At 60.9% G+C, this 17,055-nt stretch overlaps 2 protein-coding genes across 2 annotated transcripts; one reads left to right on the forward strand and one right to left on the reverse strand.

Moving 5' to 3' along the window:
- Positions 1 to 400: 400 nt before the first annotated feature.
- On the reverse strand, positions 401 to 12,120 carry TACC3 (transforming acidic coiled-coil containing protein 3). Its single transcript, XM_031022016.2, has 16 exons — positions 11,974 to 12,120; positions 9,772 to 9,934; positions 9,475 to 9,617; positions 7,646 to 8,593; positions 6,871 to 6,946; positions 6,585 to 6,720; positions 4,829 to 4,881; positions 4,397 to 4,500; positions 3,967 to 4,054; positions 3,730 to 3,834; positions 2,927 to 3,003; positions 2,805 to 2,848; positions 2,178 to 2,338; positions 1,084 to 1,190; positions 876 to 996; positions 401 to 590 (listed from the first exon to the last, which is right to left on the reverse strand). Exons 2-16 carry the CDS (start codon positions 9,931 to 9,933, stop codon positions 525 to 527), a joined length of 2,391 nt encoding a protein of 796 aa, XP_030877876.1. The 5' UTR covers position 9,934; positions 11,974 to 12,120; the 3' UTR covers positions 401 to 524.
- A 399-nt stretch (positions 12,121 to 12,519) lies between these two features.
- TMEM129 (transmembrane protein 129, E3 ubiquitin ligase) lies at positions 12,520 to 17,049 on the forward strand. Its single transcript, XM_006750730.3, has 4 exons — positions 12,520 to 12,871; positions 14,810 to 15,284; positions 15,965 to 16,124; positions 16,234 to 17,049. Exons 1-4 carry the CDS (start codon positions 12,667 to 12,669, stop codon positions 16,480 to 16,482), a joined length of 1,089 nt encoding a protein of 362 aa, XP_006750793.2. The 5' UTR covers positions 12,520 to 12,666; the 3' UTR covers positions 16,483 to 17,049.
- Positions 17,050 to 17,055: the final 6 nt, after the last annotated feature.

Genomic DNA, 17,055 nt, shown 5'->3' on the forward strand with positions numbered 1-17,055 from the left:
CTGGTCAGGGTGCTCCAGAGAAGCGGCCGGTAGAGGCGTCGAACTCCACTTCTGGGAGCTCCGTCTTGGGCTCGGCCCAGGAGGCTGTGGGGTCCAGCTGGGGAGCCCTGCCTCGCAGTGGATGGCGTGAGGCCCACCCCGTCATCACGGACAGCGCTCAACACGACGGTAGGTGTTCATTCACCGCGGCCACAAAGCACCTCAGCAACGTGGGGGCCACAGCCCCACCCAAGGACGGGGGCCAACCGTCCCCCTGCCGGGGACCACGTGGCCGTGCGAGGGCAGGGCTGGCGCCCTCCGGGCAAGCTCGAGGTGCGCGGGTCACGGCAGCAGCAGCTGGGTCAGCCTCTGGCCGAAGCCAGAAACCCACATCATAGTCAAAACCAGGCAACTTCAACACTTGAACCAAAGGGAAACTTTATTTACTCTTCTTTTTAAAGCAATCTAGTTTAAAAACAAGAGATCAAGAGAGAAGAGAAGAAACTTCTACAGACAGACACACAAATGGGGCGGGGGCTTCCGTGTCAGATTTTCTCCATCTTGGAGATGAGGTCATCACAGATTCGGGTCAGTTCCTCGTTTTCCTTAGTCTGAGGGAGAAAAATCAAAACCCTATTTGTTTTCCCGAAGATTTTATTCTGAAGTCCTCCCTACATCCCCCGTGGGGCTCGAACTCACAACCCCGAGATCAGAGTCGCACACCCTTCCGACTCAGCCGGCCGGGCACCCCGAATCCTGCAATTCTCAGAAGCGGCAGCCTGGGAGCAGGCCACGGGCCCTCGTACAAGGCACTGGCTGAGGGCATGTGCTACAGGGCAGGTTCCCGAGCCGGGAGGCTCCCCCTCCGCCAGGCGCCGGGGGTCCTGTGTGCCCACCTTTTGCTCGACTGCCTTCTCCAGCGAGTGGATGCGCATTTGCCCCTTCCTCAGGCTGGCCTGGAAGGCCAGGGCCTCCGCTTGGGCCTTGCTGCGCACCTGGGCCATCTCCTCGCTGGCCCTGGGGACACACAGGGCAGGGCTGAGAGGCCAGGGTCGGGGGCGTCCCCCCCCCAGGCTTGCTAGACCTATCTCCACCTGCACTCACAGCTGGAGCTTCTCCTCTGCGTGGGCCTTCAGGGCCTGGTACCGCTGGCCTTCCTTCTCTATCCTCACTATGTAATCCTCCACACACTTCTTCAGCGACTCTTCATTCTTCAGAGAACGAGCAGACGTGAACCGCTTGCAGCAGACCACTGTCGGAGCCCCCCAGGCCTGGCCTTTTGGTCAGGTGTGGATGGGTCCGCCATCAAGGCTCTCTGGGACGTTAACAGAACAGCAGCTCCGACGAGGAAGGCCACGTGAACACAGCTGGAGGCCTCCCCCCATCCCCCTGCCACATCTGACCCCTGGCCCTCCCAGCTGCTGCGGCCCCCACGCCTCTGGCGGGCATTGCTGCCCGCAGAAGGGCACATCTGGATGTGTGGCCGGGGCTGTCTACAGCCTTGCAGCAGAGTCTTAGGTCTGGTTTCAGGCCCTGACAAAGCCAATAGCTGAGAGGCAGGGGTGTAGGGAAGGGCGTGGGCAGGGGGAAGGCTGGAGGCTGAGCCCTCGCCCCTCACGGCCACAGGCCCCCTTTCAGCTTTGCCCTTTGCTTCCTTCTTCCACACGTCAGGCGGCACCTTCTAGGCCCCCTGCCCCCCGCACAAGCCCGTCTCGGCACCTGTGTGTGTGGTCCCCGCGTGCCGCCCATGTGCCTCCCGATGCCCTCTGGGAGGGGACAGCTCCTTCGGGGACTCCCCTTGCAGAGGGTGAAAGGGTCGGCCGCAGGGGGAGCCCTGCCCGGCCGTGTGCCCAGAATGCACCCATGCGGTGGGGCCACTGAGGTCCCAGTGGCCCAGGCCCTACTCCAGAAGGCAGCCACTGGAGCTCCTCGGTGCCCACTGCACACCTAAGCACCCGCTCGGCCTGCCGTGCCTGTCTCCCATCTGGGCCCCACGGCCCCTCTGCTCACGTCCCTGGACAAATAGTAACGTCCTCCAAGCCTGGGCCTGGCGGCGAGGGGAAGGTGCGGCCAGGTGCTACCTGGGTTATCTTCCTGACCAAGCCGAGGACACAGGGCAGGCTGGCTCTGTGGCTGACCACAACCCCCTGGGGACCCTCTGCAGGAGGACAGGCGCGGGCCCACTCGGCACCACGTACCGTGTGATACCCCTCGATCACCTCCTTCTGTTTCTCAAACCGCTTGAAGAGGTCAGAGAAAGACTTTTCCATGGAGCTCAGGTCAGCAGCCAATTGGTCTTTTTCCTTCAGAATCTTCTGGATCTCCGCTTTTGCAAGTTCCTTCTGTTTCTGAGCCTCCTCTTGAGAAGACAAAAAGCACCTGGGATGAGAGGAGCACTGACATGCCGGCCCCCAGACAGCACACAGGAGGCAGGAGACGCGCAGTGGTGGAGGAGAGGTGGGCAGCCCACCCGTGGTCCCGCTAAGGGCTGGGTGACAGGGCCCCCCTCCGACGTGATCTTCCCGAGCAGAGCCTGGGGGGGCCCGAGAGCCAGCCCTGGGTGGGGGGACAGGAACCTGCTGGAGCTTGAGGCTTCGCCCAGGGTGAGGACCGGTACTCACTCCGAGCCCTGCCTGACACATCCAGCGCCCAACCCCCCGAGACCACACTGGACGCGTAGCCCCTGGGGGTGTGGGGGGCAGACCGTGGGTACAGCGACCATGGCAGGGACCCCACACACGCACCCAGGGTCTGGCCAGGTCTAGTGCCACCCGGCCCCGACCGCCAGATGCCCCCTCACGGGCCTCAGCTGCTCCAGCACTCACCCATCGCCTGGTATACGATCCCCTCAAACCCGTCCATTATCTTCCTGCGGGGAGAACGGAGGTGCCCGTGACCACCTGCGGCAGGCGAGCCCGAGTCGCCCAGAGCGCGCCGCGGCCCTTACCCCATTTCCAGGTTCTTGGCATGCAGCGCCTCACACCTGCTCCTCAGCAACGCGTTCTCCTCGCGTGTGGCCTCCACCTGCACAAACCAGAGCACACGGATGCTGGGCGCCCCTCACGCCCAGACTCCCTGGGGCGATGTGTCTGAGTCGGGGGAGGGGCTGTGAGGAGCCCTGGTCAGGCCAAGGACCTTGTGCCCCCCTGGGGGCGGTGGTGGGGCCAGCGGGTGCCGAGGGAGCACGTGGCCCCCCGGGGCATCGTCGGTCAGACGCTATGGGTTCCCCTCGGTGGGCAGGCACGCACCAGGGGACCCATCGGCCCCCACGAACCACGTCAGCGTGCGGATGGATGGGGGACACCTCCTGCCACAGGCAAGGCTGGGAGAGCAGCCTGGGGGGGGCGGGGGGCCTCACGCCGTGAGCTCCTGGGCCAGCTCTGAGCAGGACAGGTGGCCATGGGGCACAAAGGCCAGGGCAGAACTTAGCGGCCGGCAGACACAGCCCGCATCCAGCACGCAGGCTTCCCAAGAGAGGCCGAGCCAAACACTGCCCAGGGGCTGGCTTCCTGCTTTGCGACCCCCGGGGGGGCCGGAGCAGTGCCTGTGGAGGACGCCCGAGCCCCTCAGTGTGTAAGCAGCTTCTCGGGAGATGCTGGGTGGAAACACTGAGCTGGGAAACCAGGAGGCGGACATTCATGATTCTCCCTGCCGCCACACGGGGAAAGCTGGTGCTCAGAGCCGTCTACCCGTCAGCCCGTGGCCGCTGCACCGTGCCGGGAACCCAGCCTCCCCGCGCCCCGTCCTCACCGCGGCGTCCATGTCCTTTTGGCTGTACTGCAGCACGTCCACAATGGACCCCACGGGCAGCGGCGGACCCCCAGGCCCAAAGACACAGGGAGGGGGGTCCAGCACCTGTGGGGGAGACAGACCAGCTGGGCCAGGGAGGACAAGCCCTCAGAGGCCGGGGCCCCCCACCCTGTGCCAAGGAGCGGATCTGCACCCCCCGGCGTGAAGTCAGACCCAAAACCGGGGAGGAGCACTTACGGGAGCATCTGGGGCTCCTAGGAAGTCAAGTTCCACTAGCTTCGCCTCGGGCGGGCTTCCTGAGGAGGGCACGGCCACGTCCTGTGCACTGAGACCCCAGAACGGGAGGTAAATGCACCCATTTTCCCCAAAGGCCGAGAACAACCTCTGTTACAACTGCTCGACTCCACCTCGTGGCTCTGCCACCGCGGTGCAAGCCGCCACCCAGCCACGTGCACCCACAAGGCCTTACTCATGAGGCCCAGCAAAGGCTGGCTCTGACCCACGGTCACTCCTCCTGCACCTGAGGGGCTCCAGAGAGCTCCGCTGGGGTCTACTTTTCTGAGGCGGAGTCACGAATGTCCCCATTTAGTCTAGAATAATCTCCGGTCGACGGCCACCGCCAGCCCGCCCGCCTGCACTAAGCCCCACGGCCAGAGGGGAGGCGTACCTGCTGGTCTCCAGAGCCACAGGCACTGGTCTCGGAGGGCTGTCCTTCAGGAGCGGGTCAAACTTGAGGTACAAGGACTGTTTCCTCAGGGCTGACTCCTTAAACTAAGGGGTGGACGAGTCAGCAGGTTCACCGTCACCTGATGGATGACGGCCCCAAAGGCTGGGCCTGGGGAGACCCCAGCACAGAGCAGTGTGCCCTTGAGCTCCCCCCTGCATGGGAGCTTGAGACGGGCAGCGTGAGACCACAGGTGCGGCTCGGGAAGGGGCCCTGGGGAGCCTCAGACGCCCTCCATAGCATGGACACCACTGGTGTGCGAGTAGGACCTTCATGATTTTGGAGATGGGACAGTGGCTCAGGGCTGTTCTAGAAAGAGTCCCCTTTGGAGAAGCGTACTTTGGAAAAGACTGCCATGACGGTGCAGGTACTCACCGAGGAACTCCCAAACTGCTCCAGATAATCCACCTCGGCTCCTGTGCCTAGAACTAAGAGGGAGAGCGTCAGCGTGGCGGTCACCAACCCACAGGCAGTGCACTCTGCTGCTTGGCGCAGTGACCGGCAGCCCCGCCCGGAGCGGTGACCCGCCCTCTCCCGCCCACCCACCGGGCACCACCAATCCAGCCTCATGCTAATGACACCTGGGGCCGGGTCGCCTTGTGGGGCCGTCCTGTGGGCTGTCGGGAGAGAAGCAGCACCTCTCCAGGTGCGACAACCAAAAGTGTCCCAAGGGACCAAATCTCCCGGGCTTAGAGCTACTGTTTAAAATGACCCTAGACGGTCCTTGAATTCCGGATAATATAAACTTCCACTTAAAAAACCTAAGGATAACTCATGTCATATATAAAAATTGACTCAAGATAAATAAAAAACCAAAATATAGAACTACAACTATAACATTTTTAGAAAACGTAATGACAAATCCTCGTGTTATCACATTTGGCAAAGATTCTTAGACTTCACACCAAAAGCACAAAGAACAAAAAAAAAAAAGGTAAACAGGACTTTAGGGTTAATATCTGTACTTCAAGGATGCCCCGGGGAGAGAGAAAGCCCAGAGACCAGGAGACGTTCGTCACCTATCCGGTAAGGAATCCCTCCCTAGGATAGATTGGAAGCCCTTACAACCTGGTAACAAAAAGGCAATTCGGAGTCAAACAGGAGGGCAAAGGACCCAGCAGACGTTCCACAGAAGGTGTGAAAGGCACATAAAAAGCTGCTCGTCAGCAGGGAGACGCAGATCAAAATCCACGGAGGGGGCAGCGCCCCCCCCCCCCGCACGGCTGGAGGCCGGAATCGAAGTCTCGGAGGCCCCCACGGAGCTGCCGAGGCCGTGGAGAGATCGGGACCTCGAACACTGCTGCCGTGGGATCGTTACGTGGTGCAGCCGCTTTGGAGAGCAAGCTGGTGGCTCCTCAGCATCACCCAGAGTTACTGCGTGACCCGGAGTTCCCCTTCTAGGTTTATGCCCCAGGCCAATGAACACTCACGTCCACACAGACACGTGGACACGAATGTTCGTGGCAGTCTCACTGAGCAAACAACCCAGACGCCCATCAGCTGGTGAAGGGAAACGTCAGTTGTGGTCCATCCGCACGGTGGCAGGCTACTCGGCTGGGAAAGGAACGAAGCAGCAACATGCGCTACGAGGTGGAGGATCTGTGAGAACCTGACGTTCAGTGAGAGAAACCAGACCCGAGAACCACCCGTGTGACTCTGGGGTCCCTGGGATCATCCTGCCACGACCCAACCCTGCACTCTGTTCCCAGTCTCCTCTCTGCCTGAAGATTAAGTAAGCCACATCGAGATCCTGTCAAGTTGCCTGCTCTCTCAATTGCATCGTAGATTTTCCCTGGGAGCATCTCAGAGTCCGGAGGACCCCCCATGTTGAAGGTCAGAGCTGTGTGTTCTCCGTCTGGACTCACCCTTCCATCAGGATCTCTCCACCAACCAACAAGGCCCTTGCCTCCTGTGTGTTTGCACAGAACCTTTCCCGAGTCTGATTTCCGGTCCTGGAAATCCCTACACCAGGGGTATGTCCTGAAAGTGTCCAAAGCCCCTGCGTGTGTTGCTTCAAGTCAGGGAACAAAGCTGCCTATGGGGCAGTCTCCCAAAAACACCACTGAACACGGGCACTCACAGAACCACCACCAGCTGGTGGGGACAGACAGGTGACCCGGGGACAACGTACCCTCAGCTGGGTCTCGGAAGTGCTCCTCCTCCGGCTCTGAGGCAGGCTCCGGGCCCCGCGGAGGAGTGGGGGGCGCAGGCTCACCGCCCGGGCTGCCCGTGGGAGCTGATGCACGGGCACAGTCCGCAGCTCCCTCCTGGAAGAAGGGCAGCTCAGTTCGGGCATCTGGTGAGGTCGAAGGTCCTGTGCAGGGCCCGAGCCGCGCCGGGTCCCGCCCGGTCTCCGCCGGCCGCCCTCCGCCCGTGTGCGCGCAGGACGACAGCACGGGCCGAGCCCGCCTCCATACCTCGCCTGCTGTGCCCGGGGTCCTGGCCACGGTCTGTGCCACAGGCGTGTCATCCGTGGAGGCTGAAGGCACCTGCCTGAACAGATGGGGTCAGCAGGGCCCGTGCCCCGGGGCCGAGCTGCCTCCTGCCCGTGAACCCTCGCCTCGAAGGTCAGGGGCTATGCTGGAGTCCCCAGCAGAGCCGTCCCCACCCACCCCAACTGCCCAAGGAGCAGGAGCCTCCCAGGGGCCTCGGCAAGGAGCGCTCAGGCCGTTTCAGCTCAGAGAGCAAACCCCAAGGGCTCACTTGTCCTATTTCACCAGGAAACTGGCAAACGCGCCAGAGGGAGGGTCACCGGGGGCCAGGCCGGGCCAGTAGCGGGGAGGTGGCCTCCAGACCATCAGGGTGCACTCGTGGCTGAGAGCTGCCCATGTGAGCCCTTGGTGGCCGTGAAGCCGCCGTCCCCAGGCCGCCACGAGAGCCTGGAGCACTGCAGCGAGTGCACAGAGCCACTCCACTGGCTTCGCAGCCGCGGACGGTGTTTGGAGATCTTTCTAAAGCTCCAGGTTTTTTTATAGAAAACGCTCTTAGAAAGCATGGGGACGGAAAAGGGCGCCACTGTGTGCTTTCGCCCACCATTTCTCCCTAGCCACCTGCAGCGGCTGTGAGCACCCTCCTCAGTCTTGGGACCCAGGACCGGCAGCTGCCCCCCCCCCGGCCCCTTCTCTGGCCTGGGGTCCTCCGGCACGCACGCTGCTGAGCAGCTACCCCGCGCCACTGCCACCAAGTACTCACTGGCTCGGAGAGGAGCGCCCTGGGGCCTCGGGACCAGCACACAGCTCCTTGGCCACAGGCTCGGCTGGCCCGCTCTGGGGGCATTCTGGGGGCAGGGCCTCTCCTCCACCTTCAAATGGGTTAAAGTTTGGGTCCTCCAGCTTGTTCCAGTCCAGGTTGTAAGACCCCTGGGGAAGGGGAACGGGCCCCTCACCCGCCTCCTCGGGGGCCTTTTCCTGCCTCGCCTCTGACATCCTAGAGGGAGGTTTAAGGCCAGGTCTCTTCCCCAGTTCCCTTGGTGGGGGCAACGTTTTGCTGGTGGCATTGTCAGAGAAATCAAATTCTAGTCCTATGGGCCCGCTGCTCCAAGAGCTGGCCCTCTGGCCATCAGCTTCTTTCTTCTGAGAACTTGGGGACGTGGCACCTGCAGGCTTCAGAGGGCTGGCCAGGATGGTGTTCCCAGAACCAGAGGGGTCTTCACGGCTGGCTGGGGCCTCGCCAGGCAGGTCTCTGAGGGGTCCTTCTTCACGTGCTCCTGTTGGGGGAGTACCAGGGGGCAGAGCAGCTCTGGCTGAGGAAGCAGGGACCTGGTTCGAGCTTTCTCTGGCAGCTCCGGGAGGGTCTTCTGTTCGGTGTTGGGGAGCCATCTGGGAAGGGTCTTCTAGGATTTCTGAGGTGAAGGTAATACTTTTTTCTAAGAAATGAGAATGAACACTTTCCTCCAGGGCATGCTCAGGGCTCACAGATGTTTGTCCTAGAGAAGCCACTTGATCTTCAAGAGTTTCTGGCATCTGGGGAGAACTTGAGGGATCCAGGCTGGCCAGGTGAGCTGAGGTGGGCCCACTGGAATGCTGCCTATCTTCAGAGGCTGGTCTCACATCTGCTGGAGGGGGGTTGGCATTGGCCACCATTCGTTTCTGGAGAATTCCATTGGTCATTTTGCTGTCACCTTCCTTGGTGAACTGTTGGCTTTTCAGAAACAAACTTAGTTAACGCTAAGGAACCTATTAGCTTTTTAATTAGAATTTAACCCCCGAGAAAACATTACCCAAAAACAGAAAAAAAGAACAGTTAACCCTCTTCCTAGGACTAACTTTCACAAGTAAATCCTCATAAATCAAAACTAGTGGACCAATTAGATCACGCAGGTTTCCGAGAGAGCGGAAACATAACACATAATTACAGTTAAGGTTTTCTCTGCTTGCCTATTTCCCCCTTTCAATTGGGGACCACCAGCTACATAATCCGGGGCACAGGAGGATCAAGGTTTTCACTGAAGAGAAAGACAAGCTTGAGAGCTCTTGAGAACACCCAAGGCTGACTTGCAAACAGAAAGGAGACCCCAGTGGGTATGAAAAAAGAAACCTAACCACAAAGCATCCTTCCTCGGAGACGTGCTCAGACGTTTCATGAAATTAGAGAAACAAAAGCCAGGCCAATGTGTTGGCAAAAGCACAGTGAAGGACTGGGGCATAAAACTTAAACTTATTTGGGGTGCCTGGGTGGCTCAGTCAGTTGGGCATCTGACTCTTGGTTTTGGCTCAGGTCATGATCTCAGGATTATGAGATTGAGATTCTCTTTCTCCCTATGCCCCTCCCCACTTGTGCTCTCTTTTTACAAATAAGTAAAAAAATCTTAAACAAAAAAACTTATTCTACACGTTTTGTTAACTGCTTTTCTACTAATAAGTGGCTTCTAATGCGAGCATGCCGGGCAACACATCGCATGACCTCAGAGCAGAAACCAGGAGGAACTCGACCAGATGTGACTAACGACAAAACAGAATTTTTCTGCTGTGTCCGCTGGAGACGTTACAAATTGCAGTGCATCAAGCAGCATCAACACTTACTTCTCTTTCTGGGTCCGGTTTTGAGGAGAGTTTTCTAACCCAACAGCATCCTCCAGAGCAAAAGGAGCCTCGAGCTTGCTGCTCATGCTAGGACTTAATATCCGGTGCGTCTGTGGGTCCCGCAGAGGAGTCTGAAAAGTCACCTGTTGGGGGAGGAGGAGACCTGTTCGACAATTCAAGTCTTCAACCACTATGGCGGCAGTGCCCTGCCCACTTCCGTAAGTCCCCAGGAAAGCAAGTCCCAGGGTGACCTAATGAGTGACACACAGTAGATTTACACGGGCAAAGTGTGCTTACTTTCATAGCCTTGAGTACACTCTTGGGTGGCACATTTTCTTTCTGTGACAGACGAAGAACAGATAGTCTTCCGGTAAGTTCCGGTGGTGAAAACAGGAACTCGCAGTTTTCTGCACTTTTGTCACCAGTGACGTTTTCATCACTGTAGATCTGCAGACTCATTCTGGAAAAGCAGACAGTTTACGTCAGTATGAGGGCTGTGCAGTCTGGATGAAGAGCCAGGGCAAGGAGCTAGCCTCACAGGGCAGATGTCCCCTTCCTGCACAGATGGGTCACATCTCAGGCAGCATGTCCTCTGCCAGGCAGCCCTTGTCCTGTTTTAGGGCAGCTGCCACCTCCCAGGACAAAGAGCCATAAGGGCCTTCAGCCCACAGGACAAGGGAGAAGAATCAGGTCCTCAAAACAATTTGAACTTGGGGCGCCTGGGTGGCTCAGTCGTTGAGCGTCTGCCTTCGGCTCAGGATCGTGGTCCCAGGGTCCTGGGATGGAGCCCCGCATCGGGCTCCCTGCTTGGCGGGAAGCCTGCTTCTCCCTCTGCCACTCCCCCTGCTTGTGTTCCCTCTCTCGCTGTGTCTCTCTCTGTCAAATAAATAAAATCTTAAAAAAATAAATAAATTTGAACTTAGTGGGTAAAGGTCAGGAGACAGGGGTGCTGGCCTGTCAGAAAGCCTGGGTCTCCCCCTCAGGCCCCCGCTGAAGGTGCTAAGGCCACAGCCCAGAGGGAGCAGGTTGCCAAGTTAGCCGAGAGCAAGAAAGCAGAAGGGTGCTGTGGCCTGCTCTTCCGTCACAGGCCAGGAGAGGAGCACACTGGGGCATCGTGAGGGCCGAGGCCCAGAGGAAGAGCGGGACAAGGCAGCAACCGGCAGATCCAGAATTACTTGGTGGGGAGTTGAAAAGCTTCTACACTGAGATTTGGAGTCTAGAAATATATACCAGCGACCTCCACTGAGACCCAGAAGGTTCTAGAACAGTCCCCACCCCTTTCCCAAGGTCCTCATGATGGTCGCCAGCATGACATTCCCAACCCAGGAGTCGCCGGAGGGCCTGTCCATGGGAACATCACAGGTATTTGCTGGTGGTGGGGGTGCTGGAGGTTGCAGCTTGAAGAGCAAGGCCGGGGTGGCGGGGGCAGGAGGAACAAGGGTGCCCCGGAAAGAGGTGAGTCAGGGAAACAAGATGCCCTGGAAGGTATGGGGGTGGGGCCATGTGTGTGGAGGCCAGGGAAGGCAGGAGGGAAGTGGGGGTCAAAGACTCCCGCAGCCAGCCAGGGGTGGAGAGAGCAGCCCTGGCTTGGCCAGCGGGCCCACAAGGCATCTGGAAGTCGGAGAAAAACAAAAGGGCGACTTTTAGATTTTTGCCGTGAACACTGGGTAAAACGGGAAGGGATAGCTGGACGGCTGTGGGATACACGAGGGAGGGGGCCTAGGGGACACCTTTCCGCAGTCCCTCTCCTGAGGAAGGGGGGAGAACAGCCGTGGCCGGCTCTGTCAGGTCCGGCTTCCACGGACAATGGGGAGAAGGCTCCCGAGCAGAAGCTGCGAGGCCAGACAGCCCAGGGAGCGAAGGTCCGGGTCTGTGCGCCGAGCAGCTGGGGGGAATCAGCAGGACCGGGAGGGCCGGCGCAGCTGGAGTCAGCGATGGCTCGCAGCTGGGGCGTGGAGAAAGCAGCACGAAGCTGCCCCCGGGGAGGGAGGCGCGGCGCCGCACAGCCGGGAAGGGCTGGGGAGCGGGCCGCGAGCCGGTGGCGTAGAAGGTGGCGCGGAAGCAGCTGGTGTCTGAGGCTGGACGGTCACCACGGACCGGGCCGCGAGGGGCCCTGACACACCGACCTCCCGGGGGCCGACAAAGAGACCGAGGAGGAACCGGTAAGGCAGGAGCGCCCCCCCGGCGTCTCCGCCCAGGGGCTGCGGCCGCAAACCAGCGGGGCACGCGGGCTGCCGGTGACCCCGGCAGGAAGGCGCCCCTGGTAGGGCGGCCGCAACAGCCGGCGGGGTGGGCCCAAGAGAGCAGGGGTGCTGTGCGGACGGCGCACCCCGGAGCCGCGGGAGGAGCGCAGAGGCAGGAGGGCCCGTCGAGGGCGGGCGCCGCCCAGCTGCCGCGGGGGTCGGGAGCCGGGGCGCGGAGCCCGAGGCCCGGAGGCTGGAGGAGGAGCTGGGGATGGATGCCCGAGCCCGGGACCCCGCCGCCGCCGCCGCCGCCTACCTGCCGGCGGCCACGCGAAGCCGAGGGAGCGGGAGGCGCCGAGTCCGGGAGCCCGTCCGCCCGCCGCCGATTCAAATACCGACGGTTGGAGCGCGCGGCCAATCAGCGCGCGGCCGGGGGCGGGACGCACAGGGCGCCGCGGCCACGCCTCCAGGGCGCCGGCGGCTCCGCTTCCGGGGAGAGGGGCACGCTGGGCGCGGCGGGCGCCGGAAGCCATCGGAATCCCGGCTCGCCGAGCTTGCGGAGGGGCGGGCGGCGGGGGCGGGGTCTGCCAGGACGCGACTGGGCTGCGCGGAAAGGCCAGGGCCTGAGAGCCATTGGCCCGGGCCTCGGTTTCCCCAGTTGTAAAATGGGACCAGCTGCAGCCGCCCCTAAGGCGGGTCGTGAGATGGAGCCGAACCCTCGCGAGGACTGGCGCGGCCTCAGCACTTCTGGCTGTGTGCGGGACGCGGCAACTCCGTTTCCCAGGGTGCCCCGCGTCGATGTGACGTCTCCCAGCGCGCCCCGCGCCGGCCTGCGGACGGGACGCCATCTCCCAGAATGCCCCGCGGGCGGGGACGCCATCTCCCAGAGCGCCTCGCGCCGGCCTGGCGCACACCTGCCACCGCCCACCGGCTTGGAATTCTCGGGTCTGTTTCCCGTCGGGGGCTGCGGGACTCTCTCCGACGGCTTCCTGGCGGCCGCGGCAGCGCGATGGACAGCCCGGAGGTCACCTTCACGCTGGCCTACCTGGTGTTCGCCGTGTGCTTCGTGTTCACGCCCACCGAGTTCCACTCGGCCGGGCTCACGGTGCAGAACCTGCTGTCGGGCTGGCTGGGCAGCGAGGACGCCGCCTTTGTGCCCTACCACCTGCGCCGCACGTCCGCTACGCTGCTGTGCCACTCGCTGCTGCCGCTCGGTGAGCAGGCCGGACCCTCCCCCAGAGGGTCCTCGGGGCGCGGCACCGGCCTGTGTCCCCCTTGGTGGGCGTAGGTGGCCCCGCGGGCTCGCGGCCGAGTTCCGGGACCCCAGAAGTGGAGAAGAGTCGGGGGAGGGCGCGCGGACCCCCGGTCGTTCCGAGTTGAGGAGAGACGCTGGCTCCGAGAGCCGCGGCTGTGGACTAACAGCTCCTGCGCTCTGAGACGGGCCTCTCGCGTCCGCGGCTCCCGAGAGCGGAGAGGACGGTGCTGGCGGCAGGTGGCTGCTTGCAGGTGGCAGAAATGAAGGCTTAGAATCTTGGGGGGCGGGCGAAGGGGATGATGCTTCGCCTAGCTGGGGCAGGTCATTTTGTGGGGGCAGTTCGCGGGAGAGCGGCATGAGTTAACTGCTTCTAACGGAGGTGGAGGGACCTGGGAGAGCAGGTGGCCTGTCCCAGGCTTTGGAAGGTGGGTGTGAGAAAGGAGGCGGAGATGGGTAACCCCATGGGGGTGTCACAGGTGCAGAGGTTGGGGGGGCGTGTTTGTGTGTGTGGCGGGGGCAAAATGCTCACACGTGGCCCAGGGCTTGGCCTGGGCGGAGACCCAGGTGCTCCTGGCCTCTGAGAGGCTGGTTTGTCAGCTGTTTGGACAGGGGACTGGCTGGAAAGAGGGGTACTAGATGTGTGTGTGTGTGTGTGTGTGTTCTCTGGAGGATACAGAACAGAAGCATGTCTAGAAGGGCAGGTGGCTGCTGGGCCCCGGTCGCCGGCTCAGTGGACTCAGGAGTTTCCAGCTGTCAGCAGGGTGCAGCAGCCTGGGCCAGGTGTGGAGAGACTCCTGGAGGGGGGCTGGGCTGAGGCCAGGTCTGTGCAGGAGGGCTGCCTGCCCATGCCAAGAAGGACACAGGGCCTTCTTGGTGGCAGTCTGGTGGTCTCCTTGGCCAAGTGGTTTCTGCCTGCTGTTGGGGTAACTATGTGGCTTTCTCAGCCTGAGGCCCCATCACCCCGGTAAGGCAGGGTTACCAATTAGCTGATTCCTCAGATGAGGAAAGTGCGGCTTGGAACTTGGGCTCCTGAGAGGGTCGTGGGTTGGGTTTCTGCCCTGGGAACTAAGGGTCCCCACAGCCTTCTGGAGTCCTTTTAGCCACATCTTTTCTAAAAGCCCGTGAGTGGCTGGACCATCACCATGCTACACATGGACAGAGAAACCAGAACTTAGGGAGCTCAGTGACTCATGGAGGTGGAGGAGCCTGGCCTTGTGGCCAGTCCTGGGGTCTTTCTCTTCCTTTTCAACTTGTTTTGAAAAGCTTTGAAACTTTTGTATGCATGTTATCTACCGCTGCAAGATAAATTACCTGAAATGTGGTAACTTGATCAACAGTAAATGTTTACTATTACTTTGCAGCCTTAAATGAGCTCACGCAGCGTCAATTGTTCAGATATGCAGATTGCCCTGATCTGGCCAGCAGGGGCCCTGGAGCTATGGTGTTCCCCATTGTTCTCTGCTTACTGTTTGGCACACAAATCTGAGCTCTGGGATGGGTCACACTCTGATTTGCCTCCTCAGAGGGGGTAGGGTTGAGAGGCCAAGATCCCGCCCCTGGGAGGGCCAGTGTGTAGCTCTGCTTTGGGTGACACCAGATCCTTGTTTTTGTTTTTTGCGTTTTTTTTTTTTTTTAGGTTTTCCTATTCCGGTTAATCATGTATTACTTGTATAAAACTGAAGTAGTAAATTAAAAACGTCTTTTCCTCATTTATTGTATTACTGTTGTGGGCAAGGGTTGAGCTGGGTCAGCGTGGAGGCAGGTAAAGTGCACTTGCCCTGGGGTACCGTTGCCTGGCCCTGAGAGCTGACCAGGGTGGCCCTTGGTGGGCAGTATGGGGGGAGAACAGTGGCCTGGCAGTCCTGATTTCTGCTGAAGCCCTCCCCATCCTTTGTAGGCTACTACGTGGGTATGTGCTTTGCAGCTTCAGAAAAGCAGCTCTACTCCCTCGGCCAGGCCCCAGAGGCCTGGCGGCTCTTCCTCCTGCTGGCAGTGACTCTGCCCACCATCGCCAGTACGCTGATCTACTACTGGTCCTGTGATCAGTGGGCCCGCCACCCGCTGGCCCGCACCCTGGCCCTCTACGCCCTCCCGCAGTCAGGCTGGCGGGCTGTGGCCTCCTCAGTCAACACTGAGTTCCGGCGGATCGATAAGTTTGCCACGGGGGCACCAGGGGCTCGTGTGATCGTGACGGACACGTGGGTGATGAAGGTAACCACATACCGTGTGCACGCGGCTCGGCAGCAGGATGTGCACCTGACCGTGACGGGGTCACGGCAGCATGCGCTCTCAGCGGACTCCAGCCTGCCTGTGCAGCTCCTCACCATTCACGTGGCCAGTGCCAGCCCTGGCGTGCGGGCCTTCGACATCCGGTAGGTATGCTTGTGGCCAGGGTCACAGTGAGGCTGGGGTGTGCCGGAGGCAGCCAGCAGTCAGGTTCTAGTCTTGGGCTCTTTGGGAGGCGATGACGCGTGGAGCACGTTCTTCTCGGCACCCTTCCAGCGGAACCCTCCCTCAAGGCCCCTTGTCCCCTCACACCCCCATAGGTGCTCTCTGCTTCTGCTTTCTCTGTGTTCTCCTTTGAGCTGCCTTTTGCAGCTCTTTTCAGGGGAGCATGTTAGGGATGTTTTGGGGGGTGGTACAGGACTGAGGCTTGGTGGCTGTCTTGGCTTTGGGGCTCAAACCGAGGTCTTCCTGTCCCATTCGGGCTTTGGACAGCCTGTTGTCCCTCTTCTGTGATCCCCTTTGTGCCTGAACTTGTTGAAAGCCAGGCATTCTGTGTCACAGCTGCAATCTCCCCACTCTCTTTGCCCCTCTCTGCATCCTTTGAGGGCAGGTGGTCGGTGCTCATTCTGTGGGCTCTGGCTTCAGGGCTGTCTTTGCTGGCTGGTCTTTATCAGGCAACTGGGCTGTGCCTGGGCTCCCAAATTCTGTGTGGTGTGGGTGCCCTGTCACCCTAGGCACCTCGGCATCCCCACCAGGAATGATGGCCCTGCCCTGCAGAGGGGCCTCGGTTCAGTGGCCCCAGCCCAGCAGCCCCCACCTTGTGCAGGCTGAACTCCACGGAGTATGGTGAGCTGTGTGAGAAACTCCGCGCACCCATCCGCAGTGCGGCCAACGTGGTCATCCATCAGAGCCTGGGCGACCTGTTCCTGGAGACGTTTGCTTCCCTGGTGGAGGTCAACCCAACCTACTCGGTCCCTAGCAGCCAGGTGAGGGCTGGGTGGGGGCAGGTGGGTTCCCACAGGCCAGGCCCCCTGAGTCGGGGGGGCACAGGGCCGTCTGGCCAGGCTCCCTGTGACCCTCTACCCCCGCCCATAGGAGCTGGAGGCATGCATTGGTTGCATGCAGACCCGTGCCAGTGTGAAGCTGGTGAAGACCTGCCAAGAGGCAGCTGAGGGCGAGTGCCAGCGGTGCTACTGTCGCCCCATGTGGTGTCTCACCTGCATGGGCAAGTGGTTCGCCAGCCGCCAGGACCCCCAGCGCCCTGACACCTGGCTCGCCAGCCGCGTGCCCTGCCCCACCTGCCGTGCACGCTTCTGCATCCTGGATGTGTGTGCCGTGCGCTGAGCCTGCTGGCTGGAGCAAGGGAGTGCCTTGGGGGTCCCAGCGAGCCCTGCTAGGCACCGCACAGCCACCATGAGGAGCAGCCAGGGCTCCAGGCCCTCATTTGTGTTGTCAGCCAGGGGTTCTTTCCCCAGCATGATGAAGGACGAGGGTTTTTGTTTAAAAAGGAAGTTTTCTTCTGCAGCAGTGTCACTGGGATGGGACTTCAGTGCCTCCGCTTCCTTTGCTTCTTGTTTTTCCAGGTGGGGGTAGGTGCTGGACCTGGAACACGGTATGGGGTGGGGCCCGTTTCCAGAGCATTGTGAGGCTACCTGGGCTGTCTTCTGGAGACCAGGGATCTGCCCCCATGGCCCTACCCTGAACCGCTTGCCTTAATTTTGTGTAACACACCTGCCTTTCGGTTACATGCCAGACCCAGGGTTCATCCAAACTGGTTGCAGTCTGTCCTCCAGGCTCCTGTCTCCAAGCTGGCTGCTGGCTCTGTGCTGTTGTGTCCCCTTTGCGTCCCACCAGGCGGCTCTGAGGGTCTGGGGGAGAGTCTGGCGGTGCAGAGAGAGACTGGGGTGCCACTGCAGG

This window comes from Leptonychotes weddellii, chromosome 2 (genome assembly GCF_054177405.1).
Source record: "Leptonychotes weddellii isolate Sample4059 chromosome 2, ASM5417740v2, whole genome shotgun sequence".
Taxonomy (NCBI): domain Eukaryota; kingdom Metazoa; phylum Chordata; class Mammalia; order Carnivora; family Phocidae; genus Leptonychotes; species Leptonychotes weddellii.

Coding starts and splice junctions, on each gene's coding strand:
- TACC3 (XM_031022016.2), bottom strand. CDS start 9,933: ATGAGTCTGCAGATCTACAGTGATGAAAACGTCACTGGTGACAAAAGT. Junction 4,055..4,396: donor GTGGCTCTGGAGACCAGCAG/GTACGCCTCCCC, acceptor CTGGGGTCTCAG/TGCACAGGACGTGGCCGTGC. Junction 591..875: donor AGAAGGCAGTCGAGCAAAAG/GTGGGCACACAG, acceptor TTTCTCCCTCAG/ACTAAGGAAAACGAGGAACT.
- TMEM129 (XM_006750730.3), top strand. CDS start 12,667: ATGGACAGCCCGGAGGTCACCTTCACGCTGGCCTACCTGGTGTTCGCC. Junction 15,285..15,964: donor GTGCGGGCCTTCGACATCCG/GTAGGTATGCTT, acceptor CACCTTGTGCAG/GCTGAACTCCACGGAGTATG. Junction 16,125..16,233: donor ACTCGGTCCCTAGCAGCCAG/GTGAGGGCTGGG, acceptor CCCCGCCCATAG/GAGCTGGAGGCATGCATTGG.